This window comes from Capra hircus, chromosome 11, assembly GCF_001704415.2.
Source record: "Capra hircus breed San Clemente chromosome 11, ASM170441v1, whole genome shotgun sequence".
Lineage (NCBI taxonomy): Eukaryota > Metazoa > Chordata > Mammalia > Artiodactyla > Bovidae > Capra > Capra hircus.
Window position 1 is genome coordinate 104,045,452 of NC_030818.1, and position 15,623 is coordinate 104,061,074.

The window sequence follows — 15,623 nt, forward strand, 5'->3', positions numbered from 1 at the left end:
GAAGGTCCACCAGACAGTACTTAGCATGGTGGTCCACGCCCAATAAACAGATACCGGCAGCGTCAAAGACATCGGATGTCCTGAAACACATCCGACCAGACAGTCGGGAGGCGAGTGTCGGCACGGATCTGTCCTCGGCGGGCTTCAGCAATCGCCCTTCTCTGTCCAACTGTCCAGGAGAGCACGGAGGACAGTGTGAGCAGAGGAGGCCCGGGCCACAGCGGGGCCGAGGAGGCCCCCACCCCTCCGGATCGTGCCCAGGCCACCGTGAGACCCCAGAGCCCCCCTCAGTGGGACGCCACGTGAGAGGCTGCCCAGGCCTCCGCAGCCCCCAGCCCACGTCCCAGGGCAGCCCCCCCCCTCCCCCTTCACGCTGGCCGCAGCTGTACTGCCAGATGCCAAATCCTGACAATTACTCTGGCCCTCACAATGGCCCGATGCCCTCCGGGAGGCCCCGATCCTGGCCTGCTGCCTCCCTGAGACAGCAGAAACCTCCCCTCCCGCTGAGACCCCGGGCCTGCGCCCCGCTGCCCCAGGAGCCTCGCCCGCCAACCTCGATTTTGGTACAGAAAGTCAGCTGCTTAGAAGAGCTTCCCCCACGCCTCCCGCTACGCGCGGAAAATCACAGAAGAGCGAACAGACTCTCTTTCTGCCGCCTGCGAGCCTGTGTGTGTACGGTGGACATAAACCGTCATGACTGACGACACGATGCGCCCTCGGGCCCCAGGCCGTCTCACGCTGAGCAGCAAGATCCCTGACCACCACTAAACTGTGACTAGGAAACCAAAGCCGGCATCTCCTGACCTCCGTCCACCCCAGTCGGGGGCGGCGGGGTGGCAAGGAGAGTGGGCTGTGGAGGGCCTGGGGAAGCCGGCTGTGGGCTGGACGGGCTGCACGTTGGAACAGAGACAGACAAGGCACTGCTTACTAGGAGGCAGGCCTCACCTGCCCTCAGCTGACCCTATTCCTAATACCCAGGCTCCCTACAGGAGCAGAGAGCAGGGCCCAGAGAGGGCAAGACGGTCCCTGAGGTTGCAAAGCCGTTCGGGGGCGTCACCACTGTGGCCGCGAGATTCCCAGAGCGAGCCAGGCTCGCCCGGCTGTGTGCTTCCTGCCAGAAGCCCCTCTTTCTCAGGGATTCTTTCGAAGCAGCAGGAGACTCTCCCCACCATTCAGACTTGGTCACAAGGATGAAGCCCAGGCGCCTGACCAGGCCGAGCAGCAGATGGCTCCGGGTTTCAGTCCCTCCTTGGTCGGGTAAAGGGTGCTGTGTGATCTCAGGCAAATCACTTACCCACTCTGAGCCATAACTTCCCCAAATACAAAATGACTCGATTGGACGTGAGTTTGAGCAAGCTCGGGGAGTTGGTGATGGACACAGAAGCCTGGCGTGCTGCAGTCCATGGGGTCGCAAAGAGCAGACAGGACCAAGCGACTGAACTGAGCTGAGCTGGACTAGAAAACAGGGAGGAGGCCAGTGGCCCTGCGGTGTCCTGAGGGCTGAGATGGCGCGTGGAGCTCGGGACTGGGCCTTGCACTCAGGGGGCCCTCTGAACTGCCTGGAACTGCTGTGTGGCTCCTGAACATAACAGTAGCAGATGTCAGGGCCCTGGCCCCTGGGCGCGTCCTCGGTGCCACGGTGTGCAGGGCCCAGCTCAAGCAGCTGCCTTTTCTCTGCTCTGCTCCCTTCGGGGTAGCCCTCATGAGGCGCTCACCTCGGGGGCCTGGGGGACCCCAAGTGCAATAAGACGATGACAACGCCGTGACAAAGCTGACCCTGGGGAACTTCTCCTCTTCTGGGGAGGGCGCCTCTTTCAGTCTTCTGGGGATGGCTTCTTGGAGGAGGTGACCTCCGGGCTGGGTTTTATAGGATGAGTTGGAGTTTGGTGACCGATACAGCAGATACTGTCTACATGACAGGGTTTTTTTTAGAGTTAAGTCCAACATGTTAGGCTTATTGCGATTTTGAGCACGATTTTTTAAGGGCCACTGTGTGTCGAGTCTGTGCTGCGCACGGGGGAGGTAACGTACAAGGGCCTCGTCTCTATCCTCAGGGGGTCCGGAAGTCAGCATCCGGAAAGTGATTGGCAGAGGCCTTCATTAGACAGACTGCAAACATCTCCTGGCCACCGCCCAGCTGGCCCCGCTTTCTTCTTGAAAACAGCACAGTGAGCGCCTGCCTCCTCCACATCGGCCTCCCCACCCCGCGGAGACTGTTCAATCAGGCCGCGGAATTGCTGCGACAGCCTTGGTCCTGAAAGGACTCGTGCTTAACTAGGTATTAAAAACAAAAATCCATCCAGGTCTGTCTCGTCTCGTGTCCGCTGGCCTGTGTGATTCGACTCTCTAGCCAGGGCGGAGTGGCATGGGGCATCCGCTCTGCGGGCACTCGGGAGGCCCCTCAGACTCACTCTAGCACAGAGAATGAACACGCTTCCTTCCTGGAGTGCTGGGCTTCAAGGTCACTGACACCCTGGGCCCCCAGGGCATGAGGGGCCTGTGAAACAACTGGGCCCAGGTGCCAAGGGGTCAAGACATCCCTGGAGGGCAGGACAGGAAGCCGCGCAGAGCAGAGCTCAGGGCTGTCAGTCTGCCGGCCACCTCCGTAGCCAGGAGGTGGGGGAGCTACGACCCTGGTCACTGGGAAGGCTGTGGACGGGCTGCCCCTGCCCGGCCATCCAGCAGCCGGTTCTGGGAGGGCAGGGAGTGTCGGGCAGCCTGTCTAGACCACAGGGGCAGGAGGGCCGCTGGGCTGCACACACACACGGTGACTTTGGGGCCCAGACAGCCAGCCCTCGGGTCCCGAGTAACAGACATAGCCAACCCCCAGCGTCTCCAGGACACCAGCCCCAAATAAGGCAGCGGCCGGCCTGGTGGGGGTGGGGCAGGCTTCCTGAGTCACATCTCAGGTCACATGGGACTCTACCTAGCCACCCTAGGGGACGGCCAGGACTTCTAAGTGGGACCCACTTCAGAGCCACTCTGCCCCTTAGCTGCTGGGCTCAGCACGGGGACAGACCCCCACGTGCCCTGTGGACACTGGCACCAGCTCCTCCATCCTGGCAGTCCCACAGCCCGGGCTGGGCTTCCAGATTTACAAGTGGGTGCAGAGTCCCCCGACAGGGCTGCAGGGACCACACGCTGCCGAGGAGACACCAGCCCAGGACCGCACCTGCCCCGCATACAGTCGGTGCTCCCTAAGTGCTTACTGTACAGAGGAAAATCTGAACAGCCAGAGGTGCAGGCCGCTGGACCAGCAGACGGGGTGGCCCCGCCCAGCAAGGACCACGGGAGAGACGAGGCCTTCCTATGCCCGGCCGTCACCCCCCGAGCAGCCTGGAGCCAGTGTCCCCGGCTCCAGGAGGCAGGCGGCAGGGCAGGGCGAGGCCTCCCCAGCATCCAGGGCTCGGGGGACCCTGCCTGTCTCCGTCCTGCGGGAGGAGGGCAGCCGCGGACACCCCCACTTTGGGGGGCTTCACGGTCAGCCCACTTTGGGCCGTGGTGGGGTCGGCATCCTGCAGGGAGTGGTCTGTTTTTGCGAAGTCAGATTTGTCCCCTCAGAGAAGCAATTCTTTCAGAGAAACATGAGGTGCCCCCAAACCCAGGGACACATCCAGGCCTCGCACCTGGAGGGTCCCCCACACGTGCAGGTCCCCTGCTCGACGCCGACCTTTCATACAAGGCGGCCTGAACGTGAGGGAATTCTCGTCACAGCGGGGAGAGCTGGGCGGGCCAGCCAGGTTGCCCTCGTGTGAGGGTCACAGTCGGGCAGAGCGACAGGTCCTCGACCCCTGCAGGGATGGGCCGGCCAGAGGAGCGTGGCCTCTGCCCTCCCAGCAGGTGGCCCCCGCCTCGCTCCCCAGGGACGAGGAAGACCAGCGCCCGGAGCATGCCCAAAGCCCTCGAGGTGCCTCGACTCAGAAACTCCCACCTTTTATGCATCTTCAAACAATCACCCCAAGAGGCTAACACGGCACATTTAAACTGTGAAGTCATTTTATGACGCAGTAGAACGTGCAGCTCTACGTCTGAGGATAAATTACGTTCCCTGCCACGTCCGATCACATTTGTTCAAGCCTGAGAATCACTTCAATCCCGAGGAAAGCGAACCTGCCTGGCGGCCGGGAGCGGGCTCCTTCAAGCTCGAGGGTCCACGGATGACCTGGGCCAACTCTTTCACCCCAGGGAGGGAGGAAGGGAGCCCCGAGAAGGAGCTACCGTGCCTGGAGAGACAGGAGGCCGCCACAAGAGCCGCGCACAGCCAAGGTGGACACGGGCCGCACGGCGCTCCGTCGCCAGCCCGCCAGGACGACCTCCGGGCCCCCCTCCTCACGGGGCACCGCCAGCTCCGCAGCACACCCAGCTGGGGGTCTCTACAGGCCTTTCGACGTGGGCCGTGCCTTCCCAGGTGTGAGGGGTAGTCCTCCCAGTGAGCCCCAGGGAGCTTCTATAATTCTGATTTCTTGCTAACACCTTGCAGCGTCTCAGACCTGACGTGCCTCCACCGGGCGATACCAGGCCACGCCTCTGAGATGGGAGCCCGGGGTCCTGGGCAGGCGGTTCCTATCTTGCTCTCCCTTACCACGCCACACCTCCCACTCTTGGGGGCCACCCGCCCTGCCAGGCCTTAGCAAGGCTGCTCCTTCCGCTGGGACGCCAGCCCTGCCTTTGGCCACTTCCCACTTGGACTGTAAGACTCAGGTGTCACCTCTTCCCAGAAGCCTCCCTTGATTTCGAGGCTGGCGTCCACCCGGCCCTACTCTGAGCTCCTGTGGTCAACCACCTCATACGTGTTTTTTTCCTGTATGCAAGTTTGGCTCCCAGCCCTGCAGGGGGCAGGGGGCTCCTCCAGGGCAGATACTTCACTGCACGCCCACCCAGGAGCTGGGCAGCTCTGAGAAGCTGTGGCAGGCAGCTCCAGGCTCCTGGGAGCGCCTGGAAAGAAGCAGGGGGCAGTGGGAGGGACGAGCCATCAGGCAAACGTAAGGAACTGATCATCAGGGCAGTTTAAAAGCAGGCCTCTCATGTGAGGCTCAGTTTGCTGGACAGAGTGTTCTTTAAGTGGCAATATTGTGTGCTAATTTTTCCAGCCAGCTGCTCTATTATTTGATGCTACGCTCTTCAAGGATCTCAGAAGTGAGCTCTGAGTGCTTGAGAACATAATCTCAGCTCAGTGTCGTCCACTCACTGAGCGCTGTTGTGGCCCCGAGACTGGGGCTGCCCACATGGGGTCCCCGAGCCACATGTGGCTGCGAGCTCACAAACGTGGCCAGCGGGCTGACCGGATCACATCAGCCGCCTCTTACATCAACGAGCGGATATTTTGGATACACTGGGCCCAGTAAAAGTACTCTTAAAATGCATTTGTGTGTGCTGAGTTGCTCTGTTGTGGCTGACTCTGTGACCCCGTGGACTGTGGCCCGCCAGGCTCCTCTGTCCATGGGATTTCCCAGGCAAGAGTACTGGAATGGGTTGTCATTTCCTCCTCCAGGGGATCTTCCCGACCCAGGGATCAAACTCACGTCTCCTGCGCTGGCAGGCAGATTCTTTACCACGGAGCCACCCGTTTCTTTTTCTCTTTCTGATGCAGCTGCTAGAAAATGTTAGCGATCACCAGGCAACTTCTGTTTAATCTCCTGGACAGTGCGGCTACAGCCGTCGCGGGGTGTCTCTCCTTCCCTCTACAGTTCCCGAAAGTGCGCAGTAACCGGCTGGTGGCTGAACGCACACACGACTCACTGACGGGACGGAAGCATTCTTGGGACCACACACACCTGGCGGTCCCTCCCTGGGGCCCCAGACCTTTCATGAGGCTCCGGCCGCCCGTGGAGCCAGAGCTGGACTTTCTCCAAACAGCTGTGAAGCGTCCGAGGTCTGGCAGAGCAACAGGGCCCTTAGAGACACAAGGTAACCATCCTTTCTGACACCTGGTCAGAGCCCAGAGGAAAGAACGAGCCAGTTCTGCTGGAAACGTCACCCCCTCGCTCCCCGTCACCGCTGGGCATCAGATCCAGGCCACGCCCGGCCCCCGCCCCCAGGAGAGGCCAGGTAAGAAATGACGTTTCTGTTTATGTCATGTAAATTGCCATAATGGATAAATATGAGTCCCAAGTCCGCAGAGACAAGACGCTAGGAAATCTTGATTTTCAGTGAAAGGAGAAGGGGAGGCAGGGAAAGCATGAAAAATTTATTAACCTGGAGCCTCTGGGACCAAACTGCAAGTTAAAGACTCAAATCCATCCCCCTTCCCTATAACGTATGATTTACGTTTGCAATAACGGGCGCCATACGGAACTCACTGGATTAAGGAGGCTCACTCTTAATGTCACGGAATAATATTATTGAACCGCGCAAAGGCTCCCGTCCCCCGGCCTGGCTTCTCCGTGCGGGAGTTCCATCCTGTGTGTCGGTCTGAGGGGTCAGGCAGCAGCGGAACTGGGGGAGGAGGGGGAGACGGCTGTGTGCCCAGCACACCGCCCAGGAATCCTCAAGCCTGGGCAGGCCCCGGGGACCAGGCAGGGACCCCCGGGGGCGGCATTGGAGCAGGGGGCCTGGCGGGTACTCAGGAGGCTGCACAAGGTGGGCCCCACTGTCCCGGGACCCGCAGCCTCTGCTGACCCCTGAGGCATGTTTCCAGAGGACACAGACCCCCAACTTTGGCTTGAGGCTGACTCCGGAGAAATGGCCTGACACTCAGCGCTGGGCAGGGCCCTCCCCCGGTGTCCCCGGGCCCCACATCCACAGAGCCAGCCCCGGATGGAGTCAAGGGGCATCAAACTGGGGACTCGACACAGCAAGAGCACAGGGCGTCCCGCTCTCGCTGTGATCACAACTCTCACTCTGAGTCTGAGCCGTACGATGCAGGAGACAGAGAGGCCGCGAGGCTCCCCAGAGGCAGCGACCAGTTATCAGGGAACAAAGGGACGTCTGCCGACGAACGGGGACCAGTCCCCTCGGCAGGTCGTCGCCTGGCCTGAGGGCCGTGGGCCCGCCACCTTGTGAGACACATGGGCCCCCCACCGCGGCCCGGCCAAACCTGTGATCTCTCCGCCTCAGTCCCCCGCCAGCCGCGTGGAGCAGGCCACACAGCCCCGCACCAGGCCACCGCCGCAGCAGCCAACCTTCTCTTCCGGAAGAGCCCCCACCCAGGGATTCCCGCCAGTCCCCTGGGGAAGGCTCCGGACCCCTCAGGTGAAACAGCCGCCAGCGGTGGCCGGGCCAGGCGGCACGTGATGGCCCAGGTGGACCTTGGAGGGGGAAAGGCGGGGACAGAGGCAGGCCAGACCAAGGCTTCGGGAAGCGGGGGACACCCCGGCGGCTCCAGGAGGCCCCGGCCTGGAGCCTCAGTCCAGCTGCGGCCCGCGTCAGGCCAGGAGACAACGCTGAATCACCAGCCGCCCCTGCCCGTGGCCTGTGCTCCTGGGGGCCCACCTTCTGGAAAAGCGCCTTCCTTCCCCGGAGTGGCCTCACCAGCCCAGGGAGGCGCGGGCCCAGCCCCGCCCCGACGGCAGCACTGAAAGCCCAGCCCTCCTCGCGCCCAGCCTTGGGGAGGAAGCCGCAGGCGCGCCACCACGGGAACGCGGGTGAAGCACGGCTGACCCTCTAGCGGGGGGAGCGCGTGCCCCCCAGCCCCGCGCAGACGGCTGAGGCGGGCTCCCGTCCCGGGGAGACTCCCCGGCCCCCCTCCCCTCCCGTCCCCCCGCTGGCCCCTTACTCTGCCAGCTCCTCCAGGCTGCGGTACACGTCCTCGTCATTCTCCGTGGTCTCCTCCGAGGGGAAGGGCCTGCAGAGACAGACGGGGCGGTGAGCGGGTCATGAAGGAAACAGGTGCGTGTGGGACACGGTGTGTGAGACAGGGGCCCCCAAGCGGAGGTGCCAAGCGGGAGGACCCCAGGCCCAGCCTGGCCCCGGGCACCGCGGAGCTCGGTCCTTCCGTCCAGGCCCCAGAGCACCTGCTGGCGAACGAGGGAACCAGGTCAGGGGCGCAGGAAGCTTCCATCCGAGTCACAGTCCTGCCTTCACCCTGCACGCCTCGTGGTGGAGTATGAGAGCCTGTCTTCAGGGGATGGGGGTCAGGGTGCAAACCCAGACTTTTCTGGACTTGAGGCCCTTTATTTCTTCCCTGAAGACCTCCCAGCTCTGTATTTGGGGGATGCCCAGGGTCCTTGCAAACTCTGTGACCCTACAATGCACCTGGGAGGACTGGGAGACGGGGCCGGGCGTCAGAAAGCTTCCTAGCGTGGCGGGGCGGCCAGGGTCCTCATCAGCAGAGAGGGGGCCCCTGGGCCATTTGGAATCTGTGGGAGGAGAACTCCCAGGGAGGAAAAGGGGGTTCACAGGGAAAGCGGGGGCTCAGACACACCTGTCACCATCGCAGAATGAACCTGGGCCTGACTCCCAGGAAAGGGGCGGAGCCAGCCCCGCGGCCCAGGGCCTGAGACGGGGGTGACGCGCAGCCCTGGGCCCGGCCGGGCTCACGGGAAGGGACACAGGTGCCGCACCACCTGCAGGACGTCCTCTCGGGGAGGCTGGGTGAACCCCGGCTCTGTCACCCCCCTACCGCCATCCAGAGACTGATAGGAGGCTACCCCAGCTCCCAAACTGGAGGAAACGAGACAGGTCCGCAAACGGGACAGCGTGATCCGGGTGAAGAACCAACGGATGGAGGTGGGGGCCACACCCACACCTGGCCCCCCACGCACCCCCCAGCACAGGCAGCCGCTGAGCCGCGAGCTGGAGACCTGGGTTCCGCCCAGCTCCGTCACAGACCTGCACGGCGCGGCGTCTGAGGCCCCAAGGCAGACCTGCCAGGTCAGGGGTCCCCATCGCCTGCGGCCTCCTGGCAACAGCCTGTGATGGGCCCAGCCCGCCCTCTCTGTACATGGGCTCCCCTCCTCCCTCCCATCACCATGACAACAGCACCCCCACCGGGCACCACGTGACAGGAAGGAAGGAGGACAGATGTGTGCCTTCAGGTCACGGGGAGAGGCGCAGGCCATCAGACGCCTGTGCCCCAGCAGGACCAGGGCCCTCACTGACCCAGCCAGGCTTCCAGCCAGGAAATCCCTCCACAACACAGCAGAACTGGAAGCTGATCCAGCTCCCACGGGGTGCCGGAACTGAGCTCTGGTTTCCTAACTAACCCCCGACGGCCGACGGTTCTGGCCCCCACCCTGCTGATCACAGAAAATTCCGGGCCAGGCTGAGATGTGGCTGCAGGACCCAGAGATGGAGCTCCAGCCCACCCCCACCAGCAGGACACCCTGCTACCATGACCAGCCTCGCCCGGACCCTGTCAGCTGGGTGCACTCCACTCTCTGGCAGAAGAGCTCGTCTGCTCACCCCTGGGGGTGGCTGGCAAGGATGCTTCCCGGAGCAGGGGAATGTCAGGGTCAGGGGCCCAAGCTGGATGAGGCAAAGCAGGCAGGGCCGTGACTTTCCACTACACCGGGGCTGTGCTCACAACCCAAGTAACTTTACTCCACGAGCTCCACGTGGATCTTCTAACAGTGGGGACGCATCTGTGCTCTGCACCATGAAGCTTTCCACCTTCCAGCTCAGGGAGGCAGCAAACCCACAGCGCACACGTCACCTCTCACCCTGTGGGTGCCCGGACAGATATCACTAATCAACCACTACACTCCTATGCTATACTCTTAACACAGGGCTCTACTCTCAAGCAGATGAGACGTTCAGGTGAAACCCACCTGCTCTGCCAGGTGAGCTGAGACACAGGCAGGTTAGGAGAGGAAAAGCATTTTTTTAATTTTTCAATTTTCACTAAAAAAAAAAAAATTGCTCTTGGCCATGCTCCACGGAGTGTGGGACCTTAGCTCAGGCCACTGCAGTCAAAGTGTTGAGTGCTAAGCACTGGATTGCCGCAGAATTCCCTTGGACAGGAAAGGCTTTGGAGTAAGGCACACCCAGGGGACCGGAACCCTAGGCCCACCGCCGGCTTGCTGTGCGACCTTGGACCAGCTACCTACCCTCTCTGAGTCTCAGTTCTCTTCCCCTGGAACGTGGAGGCAGAAGTAACCCCTTTACGGACCTGTACGCATTGCTGTATTTAAAACTGTTGACCAACAAGGACCTATTTTATAGCACAGGAACTCTGCTCAATGTTATGCGGCAGCCTGGATGGGAGGGAGCTTTGGGGGAGAATGGTTACATGTGTATGTCTGGCTGAGTCCCTTAGCTGCTCACCTGGGACTGTCATAACACTGCTAGTCCGCTATACCTACTCCAGTACAAAATAAAAAGTTTTTCAAAGAAATAACCCCTTATTGCATTGTCCTGAAGGCTGGCTGTAAGATGGGGGCCTGTTCTGGACTTAGTAGGGCCCCAACACTGGCAGCTGCTATCCCTTATTTCTGCTCACCCTCATCCTCTCAGCCAGGCCAGTTAATGCCACCTCAGAAAAGTAACTTCGGACGCCTCCTTAAGGCTTAGGAGCCCCAGAATATTTAAGCATTTTGTTTCCTTCCAGACAAACGGGAAGTCAGTGCTCACTAAAAGAAGATAGAGGAGTAATTTCAAAACGTTTAGTCTCAAAAAAAAAAAAAAATCCATCGTGAGTGTGTGATTTTCTTGTAAGTTCTCTTCTGCACGCCTCTGTCGCTGTCCAGGTTTACACTCCTTTTCATCTCCTTCGTCTGCCCCACACAACAGAGATGAAACAAGAACGTTAAAGGCAGACGAACTACCCTGCTGTCTGCAAAACGCTTCCTGCTTCTGTTCCAGCATCCCTGTTGGGGGCCGCAAACCCCCTTGAGAATGAGGCTGCAAATCCAATTAATTTCTGCCGCAGCCAAACAAAGCGAGGCTGCAGCCGGGGTGGGGCAGAGAGAACGGGGTGGGCAGCCCGCCGGGGAAGACGTGGGGCCATGCACCTGGCCACTGAAGCCAGCCCCGGGATGGGACAGGAAGGTAGGGGGTAGGGGACGCCTTGCTGACCCCCTGGCCTTCAACCCCACTCTCCCCACTGCCCCCATGTGCTCACTACCTCCAGCCTCTGATGCCAGCCCCGACTACCCCATTCACCCAGGTCCTGGTAGCGTGTACCTCGGGTGAGCAAACTTGACCACTGTCTCAGCCTGGGCCCACTTCTGCCTAGCACAGCGCCTGACACTATAGTGACACGGATGGATAGATGGATAAATGGGCGAATGAAAAGACAAATGGATGGATGGATGGACAGATGGACGTGTGGGTGGATGTCTAGAACAAGTGGGTGGGAGGGGATGGCAGCAGTTGATGGATAGATGAATGAGGTGAGTAAGCAGGGGGGTAAGGGCGGACGGATGGATGGGTGGGCAGAGGGGCAGATGTCAGACATCATCAAGCCAGGGTTCTCCAGTCAGGGCTATGGTTTTCCGGTGGTCATGTATGGATGTGAGAGCTGGACCATAAAGAAAGCTGAGCACTGAAGAATGGATGCTTTTGAACTGTGGTGCTGGAGAAGACTCCTGAGAGTCCCTTCGACTGCAAGGAGATCCAACCGGCCCATCCTAAAGGAGATCAGTCCTGAATATTCATTGGAAGGACCAATACTGAAGCTGAAACTCCAATACTTTGGCCACCTGATGCGAAGAGCTGAGTCACTGGAAAACAGCCTGATGCTGGGAAAGATTGAAGGCAGAAGGGGGTGACAGAGGATGAGAAGGTTGGATGGCATCACCGACTCTAGGGACATGAGTTTGAGCAAGCTCTGGGAGTTGGTGATGGACAGGGAGGCCTGGCGTGCTTTGGTTCATGGGATCGCAAAGAGTCGGACACGACTGAGCGACTGAACTGAACTGACTCTCAAGCTGCCCTTCCCCCCAGAAAACAGCAAATGGCAGCCCTGAACTAGAGGCAAGGGAACATCTTCAAGAAGCGCTTCTGAGAAGCCGGGCAGAGCTGCCTCAGTCAGCCCCGAGCTGTGACTTTTCAGCGCTGACCTCGACTCCACACCCGGGGCCACATCTGCACAGAGGGCGTTTCTGGGCCACATTCCAGCTGGAGCTTCAAACCTGCGAGGGTCTGGGGCAGGGCTGACCCTGGGGTCACCTGCAAGAAGTCCTGGCTCCATCCTTCTGTCTCAGAGCCCCCGACCGACCCGCTCCTCTGGACCAGACAGCCAGACGCTCACGGCGTACTCATCTGTTCTTGAAAAGGAGGGGGTGAGAAGCAGGAATGGCAGAAGGACACAGACATGACCGGCCACACAGTGTGGTCATCCAGGTCGGCGGGGTGGGGGCTGGGGGGCTCAGATGCTGTCAGACCCTTCCTAAGGACGCGTTTCCTGGTGCCCGGCTTCTGGGCAGCCGAGTCTCCACTCACACCCCTGAGGGGATTAACGGGATGCCGAGCCAGAAGCAGGAAAGCTGCCAGGGGCCCAGAAAACCCCTCCAGGCCCGCGTGTCGGGCAGCGTCGAGTCCACCCAGCACCCCGCCCTCCCGGGGGAATAAGAGTCTCGGGCCACTGCTTCAAGGTCCCCCAAATTACGCCTCCACCCCGAGGCCAAGGTTCACAACCTCGGCTGTGGCCAGCCTGGCCGTGGTGGGCAGCCCCACTGCCGGATGCTGACAGATCGCACGCAGGAGGGATAAGGTCCCAAAATAGCATCCTCAGGAGGGTGGGGCACAGGGTCCCCGCTCCGGGCGCCACCCACTCCAGCCTCCATCCGTCAAGCCGTTTCCGGGCACCTGCTCTGAGCCCGGCTTGGGGGCTGCCCCTGTCCCTGCCTCAGGGAGAAGGCGCAGCATGACCGTGGCTCCAGGACCAGTAAACCAGGCTCTGGTCCTTGCCCGCGGGACTTCCCTGAGAATCTGCTGGAAAACCGGGACCTCTTGGAAGTGCCCCCGTGTGCAGCCGTGTCTGCGGCTGCACGGGGAGGGATGTGCAGTCAGGGTGGGGGCAGACCTGCTGCTCCGGGGTCCCGGCCTGAAGGTGGCGAACACAGGCGCACGCCAGCTGGGACCCCAGGGGCCCGTGGGGTGCGGACACGGAAGACCTGCGTGGCTGGGACCCTGGGGCCCCATGGGGTGTGGACTCTGAAGACCCTGTGCGGCTGGGACCCTGGGGCCCCGCGGGGTGTGGACTCTGAAGACCCTGTGTGGCTGGGACCCCGGGGCCCCGCGGTGTGCGGACGTGGAAGACCTGTGCGGCTGGGACCCCGGGGCCCCGCGGGGTGCGGACATGGAAGACCTGCACGGCTGGGACCCCAGGGCCCCGCGGGGTGCAGACGCGGAAGACCTGTGCAGCGGGCAGCAGGGCTGGGTAACAGGACGACAAATGGCCCAGGAGCCAACGAGAGGCCCTCCGAGCCCAGAGGCCTCCTTGCTGTGTGACCCTGAGCAGGGCCCTCTCCCTCTCTGAGCCTCAGTTTTCCCAGCTGTAGAATGGGGTGGTTGTCACTGTCAAGATTAAATGAGACAACACACAGCAGCCCCTCACCCCAGCCCTCGTGCCCAGTGAGTGACCCGAGTACAATGCCTGGGTCACCTTCCCTCCCCTTCTGGGGGCTCATCCCAGTCAAAGTCCAGGGCCCCAGACTCAGGCAGACCGCCCCCCCCATCCTAGGCTTCTGTTACAACTGGAAAGCGCGCCTCGCCCGGGAGCCTCCAACCCTGTCCCAGGTCCCCGGGGTCAGCACCACCACGGGGTCTTCCATTGCCCCCGCCGAGCTCTGGAGGAAGAGCTCCTCGACAGGCCAGCGTCCCTATTCAGGAGGTGAGGCTACGCTCCAGGGCGGCGCTGGGCTCCGACTGTCAGCGCCGTTCGGAGAACCTAGCACACAGGGCTTGTTTTTCCACTTTTCAGGAGAAAGTGATCCGGGCTAAGACGGCTCTTCCCCCTCAGTCCCTTGATTGGCACGTGCAGGGAGGAACGTGGAGACGCGACTCAGAAAACTGCTCCCTGCAAAGTGACCTCCAAGGTGAGCGTTCACTGGCAGCATCACAGAACGGCACCGTCCGCAGACGCCCCTGGTCCTCCCAGGCCGGCCGGGGGCGTCTGAGAGAGGGGCTGGGGCCCCGGCTTCTCCGCGCACGGCCTGAGGCCTGGCGGTGCCGGGGTTGTCTGCAGGGCTGACTGTTGCACAGCTTGCCCCGGACGAGGGAGTCTCTGAGGATGCTGGGATTCCAGGGCTAAAACCGGAACGAGCCGGCTGCCCCCTCCTGCCTGTGTGGACAGCGCTGCCTGTTTCCAGCGCTGGCATCACCTCGGAGCCCTCGGAGCTCACCCCACAGCCCAGGCAGGTGGCAGGGGAGCAGAGGGCTGGGGGAGGGAACTCGCGGCCACAGGGCACTGGGCCACACCCCCCGCGGCAGCCATTCGCCGGGGAAATGGCATCAGACAGACTTTAAAGGCACATCAAACTGCAGCCTGAAGGCCCCGACAGGCCCGTTTAATTATTCAAAGAGTCACCTGGGTGCTGCCTGCTAATTGGCTGGGAGGCCTTGAAGCACCAGGATTCTTATTAAAAAACAGCTCTCCGGCTAAACAGCCCGGCTGTCCAAACAAGCACAAAATCTGGCTTCTCCCCCCGGCCAGCCAGGCACCCACACCAACGGGCCCTGGCACCGGGGCTGCATGAGGCCCTCCCCACCCACACCCACTGCCAAGGCCATCCGCGGCTGCCAGGCTGGGGGCCATGAAGGCCCAGAAGCGGGAGGAGGAAGGGGGATGGGGGAGGCTTCCGGTGGGGAGCTGACCCAGGGAGCAGAGCCTACCCTGGGTTCAGAGTCCGGCCTCGCATCAGACAGACAGGGGCTAGAATCGGCTGCACCTTAAGCTTCCTGGCCCGAGTTTGCCCAGGGACCTCAGTGAACATGCCTGTAAAATGGGGGTGCACCGCCCGCCTCACACACAGAGACACGCGGTGTGGACGTGCCCCCACAGGGCCTGGCACACGAGGAAGAGGAACCGGGGGTGATGGTGCGTGTGGTCAAGATTCAGGGGCCGGAGGAGGCAGCCCACACAGCGCGGCAGACCACTCATGCCATGCACACTCGGGGGCGGGGGCTCGGGGCGGCTGGGCAGAGCTGGGAGTAGCCGAAGGGTCAATGGGGCAGGACCAGAGCAGGGCAAGGGGACACAGTGACCGATGGGCCGGCCCAGGGGCCATGACCAGGACCTTAAGCCAAAGTGACCTCAGTGGAGGCAGGTCCAGCAGAGGTGTGGGTTGGGGAGGAGGTGCAGCCGGCTCCAGGCGACCAGCAGAGACCCAAGGGCACCTCCGGAGCCCGGTCAGGCTGCTCTGGCCCTTGTTTCCAGAACCCTAGCAAGGCAGAGGAGGAGGCTGACCTCGCGGCAGGACGGCACAGTGGTCCATAGCCCGCTGTCCGGGGCCAGGGGTGGGGAGGGGCTTGGGGCTGCTGCTGAGAAGGAGGACGCAGTTTCTCAGCAGCCGTGAGGCTGAACAGAAGTCTGACTTTCTGGCCCGCTTCTCAGAATGGCAGCCTTTGGCAGCAGAAAGGCCAGAGGGTCCGAGGGCTGACTCCCCCTGCAAGCAGAGCCCAGCCCCTGCGGCCACTTGGCTGTTTTCCTTTCATGACCTCTTGACTTCTTCCAAGAGGATACCTGCTTGGCCTAGGCAGGAAATCCTACCTGGATGGAATGCCCTGGAAACGCCCATCAG

The 15,623-nt window shown here is 61.7% G+C and overlaps 1 protein-coding gene across 4 annotated transcripts in view; it reads right to left on the reverse strand.

The window, feature by feature from the left end:
* Positions 1–15,623, reverse strand: part of VAV2 (vav guanine nucleotide exchange factor 2) — a 177,850-nt gene that overhangs the window by 51,081 nt on the left and 111,146 nt on the right. For all 4 annotated transcript variants that reach the window (XM_018056168.1, XM_018056170.1, XM_018056169.1 and 1 more), the window contains exon 4: positions 7,715–7,783. In XM_018056168.1, the coding sequence (XP_017911657.1) occupies positions 7,715–7,783 (69 nt within the window). The remainder of the gene's footprint in view (positions 1–7,714; positions 7,784–15,623) is intronic.